Here is a 25,193-nt window from a genome sequence, read left to right as displayed (position 1 = left end):
AATTCCAATAACACGTTAAGGAGTGAGCAAGGGAAATTATGTGTGTGAGATTTATTGAATTTTCTGGTTGACCTGGGGTTTCCTGAATCCTCCCATTGTTTCATTTCACATGATTGAAATCCTTATTTTCAAAAATATATCACTCTACTCTGTTTACTTGATGAGGCAGGCTGAGTGTTATTTAACCTATTTTTGCTCAGGTGGGAATTCTGAAAGGGCCTCTGGTTCACTTTTCTGACCACTGGTGCTAACTGTACAAAGACTCTAAGTGTGGAAGGATGGAATACTGCACATCTTCCTGGGGTTGTCTTAATTTCTTCAAACTAGATAGTTTTTCCCTTCCTTCCTTTTTTTTTCCCCAAAATGGTGACTTTGATACATTTTCTTCTTTCCCATCTAAAAATGGATGAATTATAAATGGGTCAATTTTAGTTTTCATTTTGAAATCACCAAAAAACAGACAGAAAAGACTTCCAAAACTTACTTCTTAAAAAAAAAATTAAATCACACACAAAGTTATTTTCCAGTAGACAGAACCACAGCACAACCTTCTTGCTGACTGAAATTTTAGAAAGCTAAAATTAGGTTGATTTAAAAAAAAAATTCCACAGGTGGTTGTGGAAGGTCTAGAAAATGCTGGTATATATTTTTTCTCCACCAGGAAACAGAGTCAGCCATTCAGCCATAGGGTTTTCATATTATGATTGTTTCAATCCATCATCTCTCTGAACTGGTATTTAGAGAGGCAATGGATATACTATTTCAAAAGCAGAAATTAGAAGTTGTAACCAGCTAAATGGTAACCTGGATTCAAATACAAGGTGGCCAAAGATAAATAAAACTGCTGTCCCATCAACTGATATGTCTTTGTTTCTTGATATCTGTTGGCAACCTCTAGCTAGCCAGGTTCAATGGCCCACTAGCAACAGGAAGGGAGAGTCTCTAGTACTAGATGGAAATGAGATTCTATGCCCCAGTATGAGGTCTCTTAGAGGCAGGGAGGAAGGAGAGAGTATTCAAGATAGGAAATTCTGCCAAAGATGCTTACTATGGACAAACTCTGTTATCTGCTTTTCAAACCCATTCCTGTGTTTTATCAGAATCACTCACTGTGGCATCAGAGGTATGGTAGTACATTTCAGAAGAAAGGACCTTACATGTCATTAAATATGCTCAGTTCCTTCACCCTTCTGCCTTACAGTATTTCCATTTTCCAAGATGATGTGGACTAGCAAGACTGACATCTCTTATTAAAAGAAGAGGTTTACAGGGTTCAGACATGAACTCTGGAGTCAGATGGCCTAGCTCAGCCAACCTTGGGGCCTTGGGAGTTATACTTAATCTCTCTGTGCCTCTCTTTTCCCATCTGCAAAATGAGAGAATGAAAGCATCTTCTCAGGGAGTTGATGAGGCAGTCTGTGCATAGCACTTAATACCATGTCTGAGCATAGGGCGCACTCTATAAATGTTAACCATCACTATTATTAAGGAAACTCTCTTTCATCAACCATGTAATAAAATGCCTTTCCTTTCCATTTCAAATAGTCCTTGAGACCTGTACAGCTTCATCCCATTCTTCCCTCCCCTGTATATTTTTCACACAATAAACAAATGAACCCTATAACTCACTGACTGTTTATAAAGGGTTTAAATATAACAAAAGAGAAGGCTTTGGACCCAGGCAGCACTAAAAAGATTGCAGAAAAATAATCCCAAGCCTCTAGGAGAGCTCAAACTTGGAAATATGGTATTAATAGAATACAACCAAAAAAGAGAAAATTATTCACTTAGATACCAGGGAGTTGGAAATTGAGACACCTCACCCACAGCACAGCAAGAGTAGAATCAGACATAAAAATAGAAATTTAAAAACCAGAAGCTACCCAACCAGAAGACCAGGCGTACCTGGGGAGGAGACTTGTCCAAAGACCGTCTGCCAAGTTAACAGTCTAGACTTCCTAGTTGGGAGGTGGTTGACATATTGGCCTCTAAGTCTGCTTCAGGAAAACAACTCCCTGGGCATAAGGTCATTTTTCAGACATCACTCCCTCTAGAACAGCAGGGTCTTTGGTGATAATCTTGCTGACATTAGAGACCTTGGTATGTTCATAGGTGGTTCAGTTCTTGTCCCAGCTTAGAAGTCTCTTGAAGGCTGATGCTATGCCTCATATATTTGTGCATCTATCACAGCACTAGAACCTGGTATAATATGATTCATATTGGAGATCTGGTAAATATTCATTGCCTGATATTTTACCTCATTCTCCCAATGAGAGGGGTGGTTATGGTAATGGTGTGAACTTTATGATGGCTTGAGGTGACAGACCCCAGGTATGGTGACTATCCCAAGGAACGCTATTTGGAAGTACTTGCAGAAACGATAGTGTTTTTCTCCCAAGTAACACAACAACCCTGCTTCTCCTAGACAGCCTGGATATTCAGAATTACCCATGTTGCTGCCACCAAAAACTGGAAGTTTCTCCAAAAGTAAAAGGTTTCTTTATCCAAACTCGATAATCTAGAGATAGATGGCCACTCTCTGAAGTGATATGAAGATCTACCATGTAACTGTGCTCCTGTGTTTTCTCTGCAAAAATATAGTCTTATTACATACTATCACAGTTTGGGAAAACTCCTCCTCACTAAAGGCCTAAGGGACTGTATTGAAGATCAGTTTCAGAGTTTAGACCTCTCTCGTAAGGAATAGCAAAAGCTGGCAATCCCGTCTTACATCAATTTCATGTTAAAATGATAAACTACGGCTAGGCGTGGTGGCTCACACCTGTAATCCCAGCACTTTGGGAGGCCGAGACGGGTGGATCATGAGGTCAGAGATCGAGACCATCCTGACTAACACAGTGAAACCCCGTCTCTACTAAAAATACAAAATATTAGCTGGGCATGGTGGCAGGCACCTGTAGTCCCAGCTGCTCGGGAGACTAAGACAGGAGAATGGCTTGAACCCGGGAGGCAGAGCTTACAGTGAGCCGAGATTCTGCCACTGCACTCCAACCTGGGTGACACACACACACACACACACACACACACACACACACACACACACAAGAGAAAGAAAGAAAAAAAGAAATGATAACCTACAAAAGGAGTTCAGCCTATAAAACAGGGACTTCCAGTTGAGTTTTCATATAGTCACTCTTCTGAATTCCATTGTCTCATACAGATGACTAACTTTTGATAATAATTATGATGGTGGAATCGTCAAGTAAATAAAGATAACGGTTGTAGTAGTGGTGGTGGTGGTGATGGTCATAATAAGAGTATATTCTTAAATGTCTAGCACTATACTACACACTTCACATACAGCATCACAGTGGATCCTCCCAACAATCACTATTATCATTTTCCTCATCTTATAAACAGTTTAAAGGCAAGAAACCTGAGACTTGATGATCTCTCACAAGATCACAGCAAAGCTAGGATTTACATCCAGGAACTTTGACATGAGCAGCCTCACCTTAACTATGACTTCATATTGCCTCTCACATCGTGACCTAGGCAATACCATCTTCTTTTTTTGAGGAATGTAAAGGTTCGGCAATCTTCAACTTTTTTTTTTCCTCCAGCCATAACCATTTCTCAAAATTTCAAGAGAACTTTAAATTTGGCCTGTGATTATATTCTTTATTTCAGATCTTCCCTCCAAGCCCAAACAAATCCTGCATTTATGTTTCAAAGTGAGTCCTGCACTGGTCCTCTCAGGGAGAAGGAAGGTGACGTTGAACAGTGGAATCTTACCTGCCAGGCTTTGCTGCCAGGGGCTATCACTGCCTAAAAAGGGCTCCTCAGTCTCCCGGAATCTAAATATCCATACTAACCATTCTACCACTGATACTCCCTGAGCACTTCACAGCATTTGCAGCTTCCTGCAACAACTTGAACATTCATGGAAGATGGGGAGATAGAATTTCAGAAAAGAAATCAAGAGGTGATAGGTGCTAAAGATAAAAAGAACTGAGCAACAATGATGTTGTCCATGACTTTTTGGCACTTACTATCCAGCCGTGTCTGGCACATAGTAGACAGCTGGAAAATGTTTGTTGAATGAGAATTACCTCTGTCTCCTGATGTCAGTCCCTCCTCTCATAGCCCTCTCTTGTTTTTACCAAAACCATGATTCAGGAAAGGTGGGGATATCTGAAATTGTATTGGATGTGTTCCTTAACCTCTCTTAGCCTCAGATCTACTTTGGTAAAGTAGAGATAATGCTGGTACCTACTGCACAGAGCTTGCTGGAAGGATTAAAAGGGCCCGTGAATATGAAATGCTTAGCACTATTTCTAGCACATAATAAATGCTCAACAGATGCTACTACATTCAGAGCACAACTGTTTGTACTGTTTATTGCATCATCTAGGACTCATGCTTAAGTTCTTCACAGGATCCATGTTTAACCTCTTAATTTCTAAGAACAAAAACTATCAAGAGAAAATATTTTTGGTGTTCCATTATTTTGGCAATATTGTTTTTTTCCATGAAGATTCATCCCACACAGTTTTCAGGTTTTGGTCAAAATGTGTAAGGTAGACTCCTCTTTGAGATGTAACAAGTTGTTTTGCGTGTTGAATACATAAAGTTTCTGGGGGAATGTGGGATTCTGAGTGATAAGTGCTGAGTCTTTTTGATAACCAACCTGGGCCATATGGGCTCAATGTGTAGGTGCAGACATATGCCAGAGATGTGCATGGATAGCTTTGGTTGTAGTCATTTCAACAGAATCAGCTTGGTAGTTGTCCCAGTCTTCACTTTATCAATGCAGACATAGATCAATTCTTCACTGCAAAATTGAGTAGTGAATAAACTTACTTCAGCTAATCTAACTGGCATTTGTCTAGCACTAATCAGTAGATATCTAGTTTATTAAACCAAAATGGAGAAAATATATAAATAAATGCTCATTTATAGTCTCCAGCGACTGATTTTGCATATGGTGTAACATCACCACAATGAGGTTCTCAAACTCAATGATTCCCAGTTCCAATATTCCACAGAGTTGACATGGTTATATGAGAGACTAGCAGGGGCCATTGATTATGTGCACAATACTATTCCATAGAATAAGAAACTGTCATTTTTGCCAATTCCCTGCTTTCCCCTTTGAGTCCACTTAAATAATACAACCTCTCAAAGCACAAGATTTTGACTTCACACTTTCACAGAGGTGGAACAGTGGCTAATGATGGCAGTATGCGTGGATGGAAGTGGAAACATGTTGACAATAATTTGACAGGTTCATGTTTCAATGAATGGATTAAATGCACTAGGTGCTCTGACATCTCCTTAAACCTTCTCAAGGACAGTTGCTGGCACCCTAACAGAGTCCAAAAACCAAACAACAAATTTAGTTTCATTTTATAGGCAGGCTGACCTGCTTTAGAAGGACCCCTTTCTGTTAAGGGAAAAGTACTTGCAAACACGTGTCAGTGTTATATGCATGTGCAGAGAAATTCTCCAAATGCATTCAGAATATTAAGCATAGCTAAAATATATTGATTACAAATTTTACCAAGCCCTGTTCTAAGTTCCTTAAATATGACAACTCCTTCAATCCTTAGAACAACCTAGAGTTGTTATACTATAGTACTATTACTTTGTCCATTTTTCAGATGAGAAAATCAAGGCATGAAGAGATAAAGTAACTTGGCCAGGGTCATACAGCTAAATGTTGACAGTCTTTGTGTCTCTTTGTCTTGCTCCGTTGCCTAGGCTGAAGTGCAGTGGTGATCTTGGCTCACTGCAATCTCTGCCTCCTGGGTTTAAGAGATTGTTCTGCCTTGGACTCCCAAGTAGCTGGGACCACAGCCATGCACCACCATGCCTGGCTAAGTTTTGTATTTTTAGTAGAGACAGGGGTTCACCATGTTGGCCAGGCTGGTCTCAAACTCCTGAGCTCAAATGATCTGCCACCTCGGCCTCCCAAAATGTTGGGATTACAGGTGTGAGCCACCACGCCTGGCCCCTTGTGTTTTCCCACTGCTCTTTCATCCTGGTGGCTATTTTGATGATCACTCCTGAATTAGAGACAGGGTCTCACTCTCTCACCCAGGCTGGAGTGCAGTGGCACTCAAGACACATAGAGAAGACTGCCTTGACAGTATTAATTCTTGGTCGTAGATGTTAGGAGATAAAAGTGAGACAAGCTCCAGAAAAGTTGTGAAGCATAAATTTTGCTTTGGAGACAGGAAGTTTCAAATTTTTTTATCATAAGACTTCAAACATTCAGAAAAGTAGAAAGAACAGTAGTATCGTCCACCACCAAGATTTAACTGTTAAGGTTTTACCATGTTTGCTTCATCTATACCTATGTATTTTTGTCTTTAAACATTTTAGAGTTACCTACAGATACCAGTACTCCAAATTATTTTAGCTTATCACAAAATACAGCAATTCTCCAACATAATCATAATACCATTATCATATCCAACCTAATTAACAGTAATTCTCTAATATCATTCAATACCCAGCTTGTGCTCTCATCCTCAAGATCTCTTTATTGCTTCTAATGGAATGAACTCCTAAGCTTCCTCAATCTAGTCTTTCCAGACTCATTGCCTTCAGTCCAGCTAAGTGATCACTTCTGTAAGACCCTTGCTAAATTCTAGTGATGGGAATTCCAGGCTCCTATTAGATCCCTCAAATTACGTCACAAGTTGTCTGGCCCTAAGTGCAAAGAGGAATGGACAGTGTGGGCAGGTCCACTAGACATCACCACAGCAAACAGAATATGTTTAAGGCAAGGCTATAACCCCATCAATCTGAAATAAGGAATTTAGGTAGGACACGATGGCACACGTGGCTCACACAAGTAATCCTGGCACTTTGGGAGGCTGACATGGGAGGATGACTTGAGACCAAGATTTCAACAAGAGCCTAGGCAACATACCCCATATCTCTACAACAAATTTAAAAATGAGTCAGGCGTGGTGGCATGCATCTATAGTCCCAGTCACTTGGGAAGCTGTGGTGGAAGGATGGCTTGAACCCAGGAGTTTGAGGTTGTAATGAACTATAATTGGGCCACTGCACTCTAGCCTGGGCAACAGAGTGAGAGCACCCCACCCCAAAAACATTTTTTTTAAATAAAAAATAAGGAACTTGATATATATCCCTAAAATATTTTAAGTAGTCTGCAACTCCTTGAATCTGATATACTTATTGGAGAGCCAATATCAATCCACCATCTCCTACCTGGAATTTAAGCTAGCTTCAAAGCAACAGACTGGCACCATGCATGAGAAATGAAGAGGACAGAAAACACGTCCATAGAGAACAGTGAAGGTGGAAAATACAGAACTGTTGTGAGCCTAATATGTCTGGGTACAGGCTGTGTCGCTCTGATCAGCCATAGGTGCCCAGAGTTGCAGAACCATGCCTGCTTGTATTAACCACTCTGTCAAATGCTGTGTCCATGAGAAAGCAACAACGGAGCAAGGACATTTTGGTTAGTGAGGCCCATGCCACAGATGCCCTCAATTTCTTCCCTCAACTAACCATGCTTGAAACATCCACAGCCATAACCAATTTCTAGTGTATTCTTTCATTTGTCCGGTAGAAGCCACTCTCCTAATTCAGGCATGGAATTCTTAGGGACCTGTCCCATCCATACTTTATCAGAATACAGTCTCTTTTCTATTTCCCTCAGTCAATAATTTTAGATACTCTTCATTATTTCCTGCAATAAATAACTATTTTTTCCCCTGATTGGGTAACTAGAAGAATTGCTCAACGGCTAGGAGGATCAGAGACTGTCCCTACTAATGGAAGCAGATAAGGACAGCATTGTCAGTTTCCTCACCACTTTGTATCTATCTCAAAAAGGAGATGAAAATCCCAGCTGAAAGCATACAGTCAAAGGCACCAGTTTTAAGGAATATAAGACAGAATATTGAGTTGGGGCCTGTTTGTCATTATTTCCTACTAATCCCAAACCAAGGATCTCTCACCTTTTACACATTCCATTATTTTTGTCTTTTTGTTTCTTTAGAGACAGGGTCTCACTCTGTCGCCAAGCTAGAGCGCAGTGGCACAATCAAAGCTCACTCACGGCAGCCTTGAATTCTTGAGCTCACTCGATCCTCCTGCCTCATCCTCCCCAAGTAGCTGGGACCACAGGCACTTGACACCATGTCCAGCTGTTGTTTTTTGTTTGTTGTTGTTGTTATTATTATTATTATTATTATTATTATTATTATTACAGAGATGGGGTCTTACTTTAGTGCCCAGGCTATTCTCAAACTCCTAGCTTCAGGCAATAACCCACAGTTCTAACTCCTGTGGATATAATTTTCATCAAGACAAGACATGAGCAGTTTACATTACAGAGGGCAGACAAGAAAATACATTGAAATATAAACAAATTAGAACTCTTCAGAGAGTGATAGTGATGTGAGGAAAAATAAGCTGTAGTTAACTAGGGAACAATTGAGGGTTGGCAAGTGCTATTTTACGGAGAGTATGAAGGAGGGCCTCTCCAAGGAGGAGAAATTTAATCCTGAAGAAAGAGAAACAGCCATCTTTGGGGATATCTTGGGGAAGAACATTCCAGAACAGATAGTTAGAGGGTATCACTGCCTCCACAGCCTCTTTTCCTCTCTTGCAGATACTTTTGGCCTGGGTTTTATGTAGAAGTAACTTTGTCTGTATGAACCCTGGGGCCAGACTCAGAATTCTCTCCCACTTCTTCCTTCCATTTCTGTATTTTCTCCATCCTTTAAATAAATCAACTCCTGAGACATCACACAGGCAAACACACACACAGAAGTAAAGGCCTTGGCTTGGAAGAGCCAGGAAAGGTCATAGGTATTGATTATCCTTCTGACCCAGGGCACGGTGTTTACATTTTCACTTCTACTTATCACTGCATCTCAATGATACTCCTCTGTGGGAGGGAAGCCAACCCTCTGTAGAAAGGTGTGCCCACCAGGGTTTCTTCTGAGAAGAAGCCAAGCCAACAAGTTCCAGTGTACTGAGAGATGCATGACTTAGTCCAGATTAGTCCATTACCTGGCTAGTGCTGTCCACTTCCTACTTTCAACAGACATTACCAATCCATTCCAGCACTTTCTCCTTCTGGGATATGACATCATGATTTACATAGTTTAAAAGCTAAAGTTATAAAACAGCTAAATAGAGATACTTTATTGAAAAAACAAAATTCCACTCTGACGTTAGGGGGAGAAGTCTCTCATAGGTGTATTCAACATATGAATGCCTCAGAAAATATTTTAGGAGGCTATTTATTACATAAGGTAGGTACACGTTGTATGGGGGGAAAAAAATGAAGACTAGACAAAATTCTTAGAGCTATTTTCCCAAAAGCCTGGAAGAAAGGGTCATTTTGTAATTAATAATGAGTCAGAATTTATAACAGTGGTTTTAAATTATTGGTCAATCTAACAAAAACAATGACAGAAGACAAAATGGGGGGATTAGATTGTGTAGGAGAGTCACCCCTTAGAGGCCTCTTCAGAGATTACTTTGCAGGAGCCCATAGGACAAAATTTGCAGAACAAGAAATTCCCTTCATTCTAAAGAAACCCTAGAAAAAGAAGAAAAGGGATGTGGCTATTCAGGCCTCGGAGATGGTTACTGTCATCTACCTATGTATTGTCATTTAAAAAAAAAAACTAATTTACTTTCAATATAAAAATATAGCATTATAGAGAATGTAGTTAAAAAAGTAAAATGTACAAAGTAAAATGTAAAAAAAGTATAATTCAACTACCCTAATAGAGCTTTATAAGTCATTTCTCCCTGTGTTTTATTTTGAGAAGTTTAAAACTTACAAATACATTGAAATGAGGAACAACATGTAATCACCATTCACTAACATTTTGCTATATTCATTTTCTCCTCTCTCTCTCTCTATAGATATATATATGTGTGTGTATATATATACACATACACACACACACAGAGGTTTTCCCCATATAGCTGTTTATAAGCAAGTTGCAGACATCATGACTCTAACACTGCTGAATACTTCAGCATGTACCTCCTAGGAGCAACGTTGTCCTACAAAACCTCAATACCATTTCTCATCTAATAAATTTAATATTGATGTATTATTTTTGCTATAAAGTCAATATATTATTTTCCCAATATGGCTGTTTCCTTTAAAAAAAATCTGTGTTGTAATCAAGGATCAGGCATTTTTAATCTTTTCGTTTCTTCAGTCTCTTGTAATCTAAAACAGTCTCACAACGTTTTGTTTTGTCTTTTACAGTGTTGGAATATTTGAAAAGGTCACCCATTTTCTTATGGCTTTTAAAAATTTGTTTTATTTTCTTTAATATTTTTGATGCAGATTTAATTACAGAATACTTGCAATTTTCAAACCTGTCCTTTTGTATTAAATATTATTAACAATATAGCATAAGCATTGTCCATGTTGCTCCATAGTCTTAATCATCATTATCACCTTTGGCAGGTTTAAAATACTCCATCAAAAGAATGTATTAGAATTTAATCACCCTCTAATGTTAGGCATTTGGGTTATTTAAAATTGCAAATTATATTGTACATCATCATGAACATCTTAATGCAGATAACAGGGTCCTTTTTTTAACATTCTTAATACTTTTTTTCAAATGCATGTTGCTTGTACTAAATCATAGACTATTTAAATTTTTTAAAATGATTCTTGTTCACATGAAAACAAAAAACAATAAGACACCCTGAAATTCACTGTTGTTTTAATTTTAGTTTCTTTGACTCAGAGGAGTAGCTATTAAATAAATTAACAAATATATATGAAATGTAAGCAGAACACAAAAGGAACTGTAACTCCAGAGTTCTAGTGTTGAGACTGACACATTGTATTCCAGTCTGAGTGTGAGCTGGTCAGTTTCATACACAGGAGAAGCCTATGTATGAGAAGTGACTTACATTCTCAAACTTCACAGTCTGTGCCAACCCAGTTTAACCACACAGGCTTCTGGTCTGTTAAATCTTTGAGGACAAAGACATCTTTACTCCCTCTGTATCCCCAGCAACCTGTACTTAAAACTTAGTAGATATTTGTTTTATATTGGTTGAGCTTTGTCTGACTTCTGTCTGTCCTAGGTCCCAACCTTTCCATCTCCCATGGCCAGGATCCCAAAATACACAATCCTGGCGACATTCCAGCCATCTTTAATCCTAGACAGAGCTGCAACTCTGAGGTTCTGTCTTTTGCCTGTCAGGTTAAGCCTAGTTGGATTTCAAGAAAGGAAAAATAGTTAAGGTTCCCTTCATCTCTTCTGTTTTCCTAGCCAGGAAGCTTTCTGGTTTCCTCTCCTTTGAGCGCTGTTGGTCCTCTGAGATCTGCAGTCAAAACAAGAAGCCACTGAACTTAACAGGACTTGACTGTGACAGCACACACATGCCCTTCTCACATTGAAAACAAAGAAAAGAAAAAGTAGCTCTAGTCTCAAGGATGCTTTCATAAAAGGACATTGTTCCCAGACCAAACCGGGTCCGGCTGTGTGTTCTTGTGGCCCAATAACAAGATGCAGACAAACTGGGAAAGAGGAGAGTTGATGTCTGTAACCAGGTTCAGAGAGAAGGTCAGAGATAATTCACCAGACCAACTCACAATTGTAAAGTTTTTCCAGTGCTTATATATGTTTCAAACTATATGCCTACGTGAAGTATCATACTCGCCGTTGTCTATGCCTGATTAATTTTGTTGTAACTAAAAGGTCAGAGGCCAGAATTATCCCCTAAATCTACTTAACCTATGAGGGCCCTGGTAATGGAGTGATTACTTCTATCTTATGTTACCTACAACTTGGGTCTGGAAAGTTACTTCAAGCACCCCAGAAATTTATTCAACCCAAGATGGGTCCTGGTACAAGGAGCATAGGACTATCTTTATTATCTTGACTTACCCCAGGTCTCAGGAGAAGCCTGAGCAAGGCTCTTACCAAATGTGTTTCATTTCTGGCTTTGGTGCCCAGGCATCGATTTCCCTAGGTTTAATTATTAACTTAGTGTGAAGGCAGGTGCTGTGGAAGTCTGCCTGTATAACTGGAGTGCTATGGAGGTCTGTCTGTGTGACTGTTAGGAAGAACTGGCCTGCCACACCACACGGTGTTGGTGAAAGCAGCAGCATCTCTATATGCTTGTTATTTAGAACCCCACTGTAGTACTAACTTGGAATTTCACTTAACATATAGTCCTAAGTATTCCATCCATTCCTAGCTGGTCTTCTTTCTTGTAATTGGCACCTCCTACCTATGGAGATAAATAAGAAAGAGTCATCCTCTCTGTGCCTTGGACAGCAACCTCAGCATAATGCCCTCGGGCCGTTTTTTTCATAGTTTTGGGGATTCTATGACATTATAATGCAGTTGATTCTCAGTATTAGTAAGTTTTATATTTGCAAATTCACCTACACACTGAAATTGATTGGTAACCTCAACATCAATACTTACGGCATTTTCACAGTCATTCACAGGAATGTGCAGTGCACCAACTATTTGAAACACCCAATGCACACATTTGCAGTTGAGGTCAAAAAGGATGATGCCCTACCTTCTGGTTTCAGCTCTCATATTTGAACAAGTGTCCTTTTCTCAGTCTATTTAACACCTGTGATTGTGGTTGGTGGTTTTGCAGTTTAAAATAACTCCTGTACAAATACTAAAGCGCTGTGTCATATTCCTAAGTGCAAGAAGGCTATGATGTGTCATGCCTTCAGGAGAAAGTAGCTGTGTTAGAGAAACTTTTTATAGGCATTTGTCAGCTCGGATTTCAATATTAATGAGTCAACAATATGTAATAATAAAGTGTTTTTAACGGAACATATACATAAAATAAGGTTATGTTGTGACTGGAGGGGTATAGGTAACGCCGTATTTGGCTGTAGAAGCAGTGGTTCAGTATTCAATAATTCAATGTTTGTGGTGACTTTATAGAATATCAGTGCCGTGAATAAAGGGAATTGGCTGCATCTACTTTTGTTTTTTGTTTGTTTGTTTGTTTTTGAGACGGAGTCTCGTTCTGTTGCCAGGCTGGAGTGCAATGGAGCAATCTCAGCTCACTGCAACCTCCGCCTCCTAGATTCAAGGGATTCTCCTGCCTCAGCCTCCTGAGTAGCTGGGACTACAGGTGCATGCCACCACACCTGACTGATTTTTTGTTTTTTGGCATTTTTTCTTTTTAGATGAAGTCTTGCTCTGTCACCCAGGCTGGAGTGCAGTGGCACGATCTCAGCTCACTGCAACCTCCACCTCCCGGGTTCAAGCAATTCTCCTGCCTCGGCCCCCTGAATAGCTGGGATTACAGGTGCCCACCACCACACCTGGCTAATTTTTGTATTCTTAGTAGAGATGGGGTTTCACCATATTGGACAGGCTGGTTTCGATCTGTTGACCTTGTGATCCGACCACCTTGGCCTCCCAAAGTGCTGAGATTACAGGTGTGAGCCACTGCACCTGGCCTGTTTTTGTTGTTGTTGTTGTTTGTTTGTTTGTTTGTTTTAAGATCTGTCTTTCCAAGTTGAATTTAAGCTCCATGAAAGCAGGGACTGAACCTGCACAGTAACATGGCTACATCCCTATTGCCTAAAACAGTATCTGATAAATAGTAGGTGCTCAACAGATACATGTTGAATTGTACTGAACCAGAAACTGTTCAAGGATACAGACTATTTTTCCTTACCTTTGTGCCACTAGTTTATAGCCAGGCTATACTAGTACACTGTGCGCTCTTAGTAAAAGTTCAATAAATGTATTAAGGAATGAATGAAGAGACTATGAATGCCCCATCCAAAAATAGCAAGACCTGGATTTCAGCAGGAGCTTTTCATCCAGGAACACTAAGTACTACTCTGCTGCTATTTTGTCACTATTGCCTTATCTGTAACATTAGCCTTAAGACCGACTTTGGTTCACAGCTTCGATCTTTGATGTATGATTGCACTGCATTCATAATATGCTCCAGATTGCTCACATCTATAATATATTGAAATTGTAAAATGCACAAAAGTTTTTCAATGCCCAAAGTGCATAAGAAAAAGTAGAAAAAGTAGAAATCTGATGTGGTAATTTAATGCATATCTATTTTTTTCCAAAGTAAAACATATACAGCAGCAAATTACCTAGATTTTAACTTAGCCAAGCTTAAAGATGTTTTAAGACAGAGACTTTGTCCATTTGTTTCAAATATGCCATTTAAGAACGATGTAAACCTCTGTTTGATGCTTTACATCTTAAAGTACAAATTAGTTTTCTTGTTGTTGTTGTTGTTGTTTTTTAAGGAAACACTGGAACATTCATGTACTCTTTTCATGACAGAACTGAAAATTGATTTCTCAATTTAGCCAGGCTCTTTTGGCCATGTTTAGATGCAAACAGAGGGGAAAAAAAAAGAATACTGTGGTTTAAAAGTTACAAAGGAAATGTGAGGAGTTATAATAATGGTTAGCTTTGAATACAATAACCCATAGGAGAATACTGAGAAAAGGGATGGAAAAAAAGGATGGCAAAGCTCATGAAGTTCCCACATATATTGTTTTGTTCTATTCATCTCTAAGACCCTCCTAGAGCTGACAATGACTTCAGAGAGCAAAGTGAAACTGCATTTGCAAAAGTTATATCAGTGAGAAAATTCTAACAGTAAGCGAGCTAACTCAACCCCATCTGGCCTTTGCCTTAATTATTGCTGGGCTATTGGGCCAAGCTAACTTTGGAAGACATTTAGGCTACAATTTAAATGATAATAGGCCTTGCCCAAAACTCAACCACTTTTGTAAAGCTAAAGGGAGACCACCAGGCTAGGAGGAGGAGAGGGAGAGGAGGCTGAGTCCTGCTAAGGCTCAGACATGCATGATTGTCAGTCATTATTCCAGAGGTTCTAAGACATGCAACTTCCCCCAATTACATCTGCAAATAACATCATGATTGTAGACTGGCCTTCTGAGATATCTTTTCTGTTTGTTTTGCATGTCTGACACTCATAGCTCCCCCTCGATCACCAACCCCCTCACTCCCCACCCAGAAGCAATTTAGTCCTCAGGAAGACAGCTTTGGCCAACTATTTCATCTCTGTCCCAACCAATCAGCGGCAAGCACCTGTTACCTTGCCACTCCCACACCTTTCCTTAAACTGTCTCTGAAAAATCCCTAACCTGTGAGCTTTGCATGAGATGATATGAGTGCAAACTCCATCTCGTATGTTTTTTTGTTTGCTTGTTTTTGAGACGGAGTCTTGCTTTGTCGCCCAGGCTGGAGTGCAGTGGCAGGATCTCGGCTCACTGCAAGCTCCGCCTTCCAGGTTCACGCCATTCTCCTGCCTCAGCCTTCCGTATTAAGCTCTTTCTCTACTACAATGCCGTGGTCTTTCTTTATGCAGTGGGCAGGAAGGGCAGTTACAAAAGGCTCCTCTATGGTAACACATCCCAAAAATATTGAGCACCAACTATATATTGCACACTTCCCAAGCACTAGAAAAACACCGTGTCTACCATCCTGATACTTAAAGTTCTAATGTTGGAGACACATATGAGAAATTAGTACTTCACCCTGGTTGTATATGAGGAAGGAATAGTAGAGAGGTCATGAGAGGGTAGAGCAGGAACATCTCACTTGTCTGGAGGGATAGGAAAGGCCACTTGGAGCAAGTGAGCAGAAACTAAAACCAACCAGAGCGAAGAACAGGAAACCAATTAAGGAAAAAGGGCAGAGAAGGACATTACAGAGAGGGAAAAGCAAGTGTGAAGATCCTCTTCAAAATCGTTAATATTTCCCTGTGGCTTCTCAAGTACCACTGCTTTAGCATTAAAGGCTTTTTATGAGAACCTCTATTAGAAAGCTAAATAATCACAGAAATTTTGCCTTGTTCATTCTTCTGTTTCTGGCACTGGTACTGAACCAGACTGTTACTGGTACTCTCTGATCCAGACCCCAAGAGAGGGTTCTTGGCTTTCACACAAGAAAGAATTCAGGGTGAGTCCACAGTGCAAAGAGAAAGCAAGTTTACTAAGAAAGTAAAATGAAGAATGGCTATTCCACAGGCAGAGCAGCCTGGTTGCCCATTTTTATGGTTATTTCTTGATCATCTGCTAAACAAGGAGTGGATTATTCATTCCTCCCCTTTTTAGACCATATAGAGTAACCTCCTGGTGTTGTCATGGCATTTGTAAACTGGTGGGAGGGCAGCAGCGAGGATGACCAGAGGTCACTTTCATCACTGTCTTTGTTTTGGTGGGATTTGGCCTTACTGTATGCTATTTTATCAGCAAAGTCTTTATGATGTGTATCTTGTGCCAACCTCCTATCTCATCCTGTGACTTAGTGATGTAGGATTTTTGCTCCTTAGTTCAGCTAAGGTTCTTATCTCACAACCAGGAAGAATTAGGCACATGAACACACTGAAGGGTGAGGAGGGCAGAATTTATTAAGTGAAAGGAAAACTCTCAAAAAAGAGAGGGGTCCTGCAAGTGGGTTTCCACCTCACAAACTGAATACCAGGGTCACCACACAGGAGCCGAAGAGGCCAGGCTCTTCCCCTGAATAAGATGTTTGTTTCTGGTGGCTCCACCCCATTCCCCCAGTGCATGTGGGTCTCCAGTCCACTGCCCCCTTGTCTGCACGAAACATCTGTTGTAAACACCTGTGGGGCGGGTCAGATTTTCCGGGGACCTTTCCCTATCTGCCTAGGCATTTCTCTGCCTCCTGCCTCTATCATTAGAGTAACTTAACCTCCTGGGAATGCAGTCCAGAAGGTCTTGGCCTTATTTTACCCAGTCCCTATTCAAGGTGGAGTTGCTCTGGTTCAGATGCCTCTGACAGTACCCTGAATTTGTTATGACAAGCTGCAGGTTTATTGAAGTTTTATATATTGAAGTAATTTATGTGGCCCTGTGTACCTTTCCAACCTTGACTTCCAGCACTCTCTGACCCTCCTCTCTATGTACCTTTGGAAACGAAGTGTACCTTTATATTGCCCTGCCCTCTTCTTAAATTGTCTCACACTGCATGGTCCAAATCAATGCCCCTTCCACTGAAAAGCCTTCCTGGGCTTAGAACAGTATATCCTCTTCCAAGACAAAATTAGTCTTTGTAAAATATCTTTAAGTACTCATCACAGATATGTAATAGTTTTTTGCATTATCATATAAGTTCTATAACAATAAAGACTGTATTTGACTCATTTCTCTGTCCCTGGTACAAATGGGGCAAACACTTCACACATTTTCTCTAAGGTTATCTAGGCTGATGCTTCTCCATTCTTTTGAACTGGATCACTATTGTCTCCAAATATGGTAACAGATTTGTTGCCTCGCCATCCACTGACCTTATCTCCCTTATTCAGCATTAGGGAGGGGTGCCAATTTGCTTTGGGGGGGTTCCTCTCAGTGTGAGTTTAGTTTATAAATTCATGACTTATCTTTATCTCATTGAGTAGAAAAAAAAAGATATGCCAATCCCTTGCTGATGACACACAGCAGCTTCATATAAATATTTGTTAAATAATCTGAATATACGATGAATGAGAAGTGAGTAAATGTTGAACAGCTTGCAGATTCCCATGTCTGCTTTTAATGTTAGCATGTATTAAAGTTCCTGGTATTTAATATGTGTTAAATAATATTTTATTAGATGAATGGCTGAGTAGATCAACAGAAATCCAAATTTGAGAGTTTTTGCCACTGGATTGGAAATTATGGTGATTTGAAATACTGAGTTATTTTTCTGACTGATCATGCTTTTATCCCTGACAAGTTTCTTGTGTCAACAAATCCAGGTACCAAACATATGAGCAATAGCCTCACATTCTCTTGGGAGATGTAGAAAGTCTCCATTGTTTTATAGTTCAGAGTTGAACTGGTATAATTGGGAATGTCTCAATTTTTTGGTAGTCATGTTCTTCATTCTTGTTTAGCTTTGTATCTTCTCAAGTTGAGTAATGTGCTACACTGAGTAGTAAATTTAAAAAAGGATTTAAGGGAGATCATTATAAAATGAATTGCTTCTTTGTAAAATACAGGAAGTTTAGTAGCTTTTTTGAAATCTGAAATGAGAATTGAGATGTTGAAGATAACATCTACTCTTTTGCTATTAAGTGACGGGCTAAGGGCAATTTACTAATAAAATGAACAGGCAGGAAACAGGCCATTGACTAGAGAAGTAATTACCAAAAAGTATTTCTTTTTTGTTTTAGAAACTGCAAACCATAATATAAAGAATCCCTCCCAGTTGAAATATTTATAAGTAAATAACAACTATGAATCCTGTTTGATAGGGAAGCATTAGTTAGCAGAATTGGTGAGGGAAGAGGCACAGACAGTGCTTTGAATGAGTTCATAGCAAAGTTAGTTTGAACAAAGTTCTATCAGGCAATAAACCAATATTCAGAAGTTGGGTGAGGTTTACAAATGACTGAAGTGATAGACAGGGTTAAGGTTTAAGAAATATCCCATGTATTTCCAAAAGTATGTTCTTACAGAATGCAAAATGATCCACTAAAAAGGCGAGCAGGAGAGGGTACTTTATAATCAAGCACATTTAAGGAACTGAGTGCAGACAGGATCACAGAGTTGAAAATAAGCAGCCTAGAAATGTTGTCTAGCCTCTGGTCTCTATTTCTTTTTTGACTTGCTAAATGGTTTTAATATGATCTTAAAACTTTTGTTAAAAACTGAGGTATTTCTAATGCTTAGAATAGAACCCAACACATAATACGTGCTCAATAAATATTTGTTAGATGGCTGAGTGAAAAATTGAACTTTTACATCAAATTATACAGTCAAGCTTCTCCTCAAACAATGTACTATCTTCCTATTGTGGTAACATCCCATATAATTATGCCTTTTTGATGGGGCAGGTGGTTTCTAGTTCACTATGGTCTGTATCTTTCCTGAATATCTTATACTTGGCCCACTTTGCTCCTGTAGGTGCCTAGCTTCTATAAAAGAATTTTTTCTTGGAGAACCACAGAGAAAATTGTTATGTTAAAGGCTTTTAAAATCCTAAGCATGTGTATGTGTATGTGTACATGTGAAAGTATCTCAAGTCTAGATCTAGAAGTGAAATTGCTGACTCAGTGGCATGCGTAGCTTTAGGTTTTCTAGATATTTCCAAATGGCTCTCCCATATAAATTTACCAACTTATATTTATACCTGAGTGTTGTCTGAGAGTTCTCACTTTTTCACACCCACCAGTGCTTGGTATTAGTTCACTTTTTCTCTTGTAATGGTACAGGCATGAAATTCTATCTTATTAATGTTTTAATTTGCATTTCTCTAGTTGGTGAGGTTGAACATTTTTTATTTATATTTCTTCATCTACAAATTGTCTATTTATCTTGAATCTATGTTTTTAAAAATTAGATTGTCTCTTATTTATTCCTTTGTATAAGTTAAAAATTTTAGATATCAATCCTTTGTCAATTAAATACATGACAAATATTTTATCCTGCCCTATAGCATTGTCATTCAACTTTGTTAAAAATATTGTTTTGCAGGTATCATCTACTCTAGCATTGCTTATTTCATAAACATTAGAAAGTAGAGTTTATCAATAGGAAAAGAGTTACAGAAAATCTGTTATGCTAACATTAATATATAGAAAGCTATATAGTTACTATGATTATTAAATCAATGTAAGTAAATCTTAAAAACACAATGTTGTATGAAACCAGATTTCAAGTGGATATACATGGAATAATTTGCACAACTTAAAATGCAGAAATCAATACTATCTATAATTTATGGACAACTACTGTAGTAGCTATAGGACACATCCCAAGTTCAGTATAGTAGATACTATGGGGGATGGGGAGGAATGTGGGGTGTCAAGGGCTTTGATTGCATCGTATTTCCTATGAGCGGATGGAGGGGCACCTGAATCAAGATGTCAGTATGGTAATGTGTTATATTCAGGGCTTATATAATATTTTGTTATATTTTGTTTTTATCCTTTTTGGATGTTTAAATCACTTCATACATGTTCTTATTCACATACACATCCATACACACATTCTTCAAAATGACCTGAGGAGAACACACAGTATATAGTTAATAAGCTACAATATTTCTTATTACTTAAAATATAAAAAATTAAATATGGGGTGGAAACAGGAAAGAGTAATGTTTAATATCACTTATTCAGTGTTTCCCAACATAATATCTATGAGGCTTTCTTTTCTATTTTTTTCTTCACTTCCTTGAATCTGGGTTATGCATGTTCAATAGAATGCACTTCAAGGAATGAAATTTTTGTAAGACAAAAAAACTCAGATGAAAGCAAAGAGAAAATAAGAAGTTCAATAAAGTTAATGTCATATTGAGTATAGATTTTGACAAGACATCAAGAATGAGTTGGAATGTCTCACCTTTCTTAAGTAGCAATGGTGTATTAGTAATTCATTTCACAAACCAGTATTCTTAACACTACCTCACTGTAAACATTGGCTCTTCAAGATACCTTGTTTTGAGAACTACTTATGTAGATAAGTAGATATAACCAAAAGTTAATCAGGACAATGCCATATACTATAATTCTTCTTTAAAATCTGTAACTTTATAAGAGAAAAACATACTATTTTAAAATAAAAAGTCTATTTCCTTAGCAAGTGCTTCATTGCACAACTATTTTGAGCTCAGTAATTTTCTTTCCTGACCATAAACTACATTGCTAGTCAAATAAATGGAATTACCAGACACCACAGGCACTTATTTTATTTACTCGCAGGACTAGAATGGTTTAAAAATAAACATAATACACTGGACATTGCTGGGAAAAGTACGCAAATTGCCCTTCTAGGACCTGCATAAACTTCATTATAATTTTGGGGCAATGTTCGTAGCAATTCTGCAAAGAAAGCATGTACTGAGGCTTATCATTTGCATAGAACTTTGTAATTTAAAAATACATTTATACATTATATTCCCAGATGAGAAACTGGGGTATTGTGTACATTGGTGATATCAACAGTACACCAGGTAACAATTATTCTCCCCAATTTTTTTTTTTTTTTTTTGAGATAAAGTTTCACTCTTGTTGTGCAGGCTGAAGCTCTATCTCAGCTCACTGCAACCTCTGCCTCACGAGTTCAAGTGATTCTCCTGCTTCAGCCTCCCGAGTAGCTGGGATTACAGGTGCCCACCACCATGCCTGGTTAATTTTATGTATATTTAGTAGAGACGAGGTTTCACCATGTTGACCAGGCTGGTCTTGAACTTCTGGCCTCAGGTGATCCACCCGTCTCGGCCTCCCAAAGTGCTGGGATTACAGGCGTGAGCCACCACACCCGGCCTCTCCCAGTTTTACAAAGGCTACAAGGAGTTCATTATCAAGACACTGGGGAAGGTCACATTCAAGTAAGTGACAGAGCCGAATCAGAACCCAGGTCAGGTGAGTCCAACTGCAGTACTGTCTTCCTACTATAGTATGAAGACAGAAATAAAGATTCAACCATCAGGCAGCCTAGTTTTGGAATGCTTGTTCCTCTGAGGCTCAGACCCTTCCTATGTAAAATGGCGATCATAAACAGTGCTCATCTCAAGGCTACACAGAACACAAGAAGATAATCTAAGCAAAGCATCAATGGAATGCCATTATTTTTATATCCATTTTTTTTAAACATAACCTTATTGTGATTTTAATTTAATCCTAGCCAATGCTCAGCTTGACAGTTCTAACCTACTTATTCTTTTGGTAAAAACTCTTCCTGAGAAATTAGTGTTTTATAGTAACCAATGTAAGGAAATTCACTTTTGTTTTCACTAGAGTGTTATGCTACAAAAAAGTCTTAATTATTCACACAATAAAGGTGGTCTCAGGTATTCAGATCAGCTTCTGGGTTTTCGTTTTTTTTTCCCCTCCTTTTGTCCTGAGGATAATTAGTGTGTTGACATTTGACAAGGCATGCTGTGACTATTGCTTGCAACTGTCAGCTGAGGTCTTCTAGTTATGACACTGAAAATAAGATTCAGAGTCAAGAAACATCTTTTGAAAGTTTTCCTCCTTCTACCCAAACCAAGAATATTGTTGAAGACAACACTGGGATAATGGGAAACTTCTTGGAAGATTTGAGCATTATTGAGGCTATGTGTTCATCAAAATGAGGACATATCATGACCCAATTCTCATCACCAGATTTTCCAGGAGGCCCTGAATTTCATAAAATTCTATTCTTATTTATCTTTTTGTATTTTAGTTAATAAATGCAATATGGTTTAATATAGAAATGAGTTTCAAATAAAAATGAGTCTTCAAGTCAAAGTTTGTCAGAGAGTCCCAATTTTTAATCCAGAAAAGAAGACCAGGCTTGTTGTATAGTGTACAGTATTCTGTGTAATATCTATAATCATGCAAGCACCTGTAACATACTACTTGTATTATTCAAAGTTTAAAGACAAACTCTCTCTTAGTATGTTAATATGACTTCTCTGTTCCTCCAAAATTGTATATGCATCCCTACTTAAGAGTTCTTGAAGAGCTCTTGACATTTCTGTCTTGAGTGAACACTTCTATTTAGAATTTAAAAACAGTAAGCAAAATAAGCCATCAGTAAATGCTACACAAAAGTTACTTTGTGCCCAACAGAAACTGATGCAAAACTACCAAGATTTAGTGAATAAGGAACATATCACATCATTGCAACTGTATGACTTGGTATTGAGGACCAGAACCTAAAGCAAAGGCACACTCTGGGATCCTGGTGTCTTTATTTCCAGCATGAGGACATGAAATCTGCTGTGCTCATTGGCTGGTCATCAGTGCCTAGCCCTGTGGCTGCAATACGGTAGATACATATTTACTGCCTGAGTGAGTGAGTGAAGGTGAGTCCTGAAATTACCCTACCAAGTAGAAAAATAATTTCTACATTTAAGGAAAACAAATGTAGCGTGTGTATGTGTCAGACACCTGACAGGTTTAAGTGGGCTTTACATCTTAATGGAAATAGTTCTGCAAATGACCATTTACAACTTACTGTTAACACTCCATAAGTCAATCTGTAGTCATTTGATTGTGTGAATCAGCACTGAAGAAGACACTCTGACCTAATCTGCATTCAACCTCAATTAATTTCAGTGACCCAAGCAACTTGGCCTTTTCCAAGCAAAGGCCAGTTATTATTAAAAGGTCTGTGAGAAGAGCACACAAAGAAATATACCACAATGTGAGTGAACCCTTTAAGGGTTGGTTGATTAGAAAGCGTAACAACAAATAAACAAATAAATTTATTAATAAACATTTATTATTAAACATTTGTTTAATACATATTGTTATTGTTTAATACATATTGTTTATTAATAAACATTTGTTTATTGTTTATTAATAAACATTTGTTTATTGTTTATTAATAAACATTTGTTTATTATTAATTATTAATAAACATTGCTAATACATTTATTAACAAATAAATTTATTAATAGAGTATAAAGAGGGAAGCTGGAGACATATCAGAGAAGAGAACACAGATGATTTGAGAATCACTGGGAACCACAGACTTTGGTGGCCAAAGCCTTACAGTCAGAGGAATCCAAAGTTGTCTGTGTGTGTTCTTCAGAGCTGTATCACCCCACTTTGACTCTGTACCTCAAGTGAAAAGTTCTAATTCTATTTCTACCTTTGCAAACAGGGTTATTACTGCAACTCACACTTTCTAATTTTTCTTTCAGGCCCTGCTGCAAAAAAGAAGTATGTCAGTTATAATAACCTGGTTATCTAACCTGTTCCATTCCATGGAACCATGGAGGAAGAAGACCCTCAGTTATTTTGTCACCCAACCTGGCACAGGACTCTTTGGTCCTACCCGCTTCCCATCACCGGAGGAGCTTCCCCGGCCGGGAGACCAATGTTAGAGGATCCAAGTGACCTAAACAGCTGCTTTATGAAACATCCTTACTTTATCTTGGCTTAATAAGTCACTGACATCAGCACTGCCAACTCGGCTGCAATTTTGGACCTTCCCTACCAAAGGGAGTGTTGAAACTCAAGTCCCGCCCCGGCTCTTTAGAATGGACCGTGAGAGCCACAGGACCGTTTTGGGGCTGACCTGTCTTATTACGTATGTACTTCTAGGTTGCAAGGTTTTGAAATTTTCTGTACAGTTTGTGAGGACTTTTGCACTTTGCCATCTGATGTCGTACCTTGGTTCACTGTTTGTTTTCGAATGCCCTGTTTTCATAGATAGAGCCCTATTCTCTCAGACAGTGGAATATTTGGAAAAATTTTAAAACGATTAAAATTTTAAAGCAATCTTGGCAGATTAAAAAAGTACATCTGTACATGACTGTATAATTATTATAGTACCACTGCACATCATGTTTTTTTTTAAGACAAAAAAGATGTTTAAAGACCAAAAACTGTGCTGAGAAAGTATGCCCCACCTATCTTTGGTACATGATAGGTTACATAAAAGGAAGTTATTGGCTGAACTGAATAGAGGTCTTGATCTTTGGAATGCATGCCAGTAATGTATTTTACAGTACATGTTTATTATGTTCAATATTTGTATTTGTGTTCTCTTTTGTTATTTTAATTAGAGTATATGAATATTTTGCAATAATTTTAATAATTATTAAGCTGTTTGAAGGAAAGAATATGGATTTTTTATGTCTTGAGGTTTTGTTCATGCCCCTTTGACTGATCAGTGTGATAAGGACTTTAGAAAAAAGCATGTATGTTTTTTACTGTTTGTAATAAGTACTTTCGTTAATCTTGCTGCTTATGTGCCAATTTAGTGGAAAAAAACAACCCTTGCTGAAAAATTCCCTCTTTCCATTCTCTTTCAATTCTGTGATATTGTCCAAGAATGTATCAATAAAATACTTTGGTTAACTTTTTTATTTTCTGCAATAAATATTTTCAGTTGTTTTTCCCCTTTTAGATACAGTGTATTTCATAAAGTCCTAAGTGAGAGGGCCATATAGACAGCCCAACTTTTTGAAGTAACACGCTTTAGCTCACAACTACAGCCATTTCTGAAAGGCATATTAAAAACCCAGAGATGCTATGTTGTCTCATAGAAAAAGTACTATCACAAAGTCCATGCAATTTTTTTTCTTCATAATTGAAGTTGAGACCTGATAACTCCAGGTGTTTCTCAGCAAGTTATCAAAAACATCAGAAGGGAAGAGGAAAATGAAGAGGAAATATTAGCTTAAGCAAATAATAGTGTGGGGGCAATTTAGTGAAGAGATCATTATTTCTGCAGAATTTATCCAAAGGACATAAGT

The 25,193-nt window shown here is 38.4% G+C and overlaps 1 protein-coding gene across 1 annotated transcript in view; it reads left to right on the top strand.

Annotated features, from left to right (window-relative positions):
• GRM7 (glutamate metabotropic receptor 7) overlaps positions 1 to 24,801 on the top strand; it is an 899,796-nt gene extending 874,995 nt beyond the window's left edge. The window contains exon 10 of the mRNA XM_007985083.3: positions 23,634 to 24,801. Within this exon, the coding sequence (XP_007983274.1) occupies positions 23,634 to 23,683 (50 nt within the window). The 3' untranslated portion in view covers positions 23,684 to 24,801. The remainder of the gene's footprint in view (positions 1 to 23,633) is intronic.
• Positions 24,802 to 25,193: the final 392 nt, after the last annotated feature.

Source organism: Chlorocebus sabaeus, chromosome 22 (genome assembly GCF_047675955.1).
Source record: "Chlorocebus sabaeus isolate Y175 chromosome 22, mChlSab1.0.hap1, whole genome shotgun sequence".
NCBI classification, from domain to species: Eukaryota; Metazoa; Chordata; class Mammalia; order Primates; family Cercopithecidae; genus Chlorocebus; species Chlorocebus sabaeus.
This window is presented reverse-complemented; position numbering and strand designations above follow the sequence as displayed.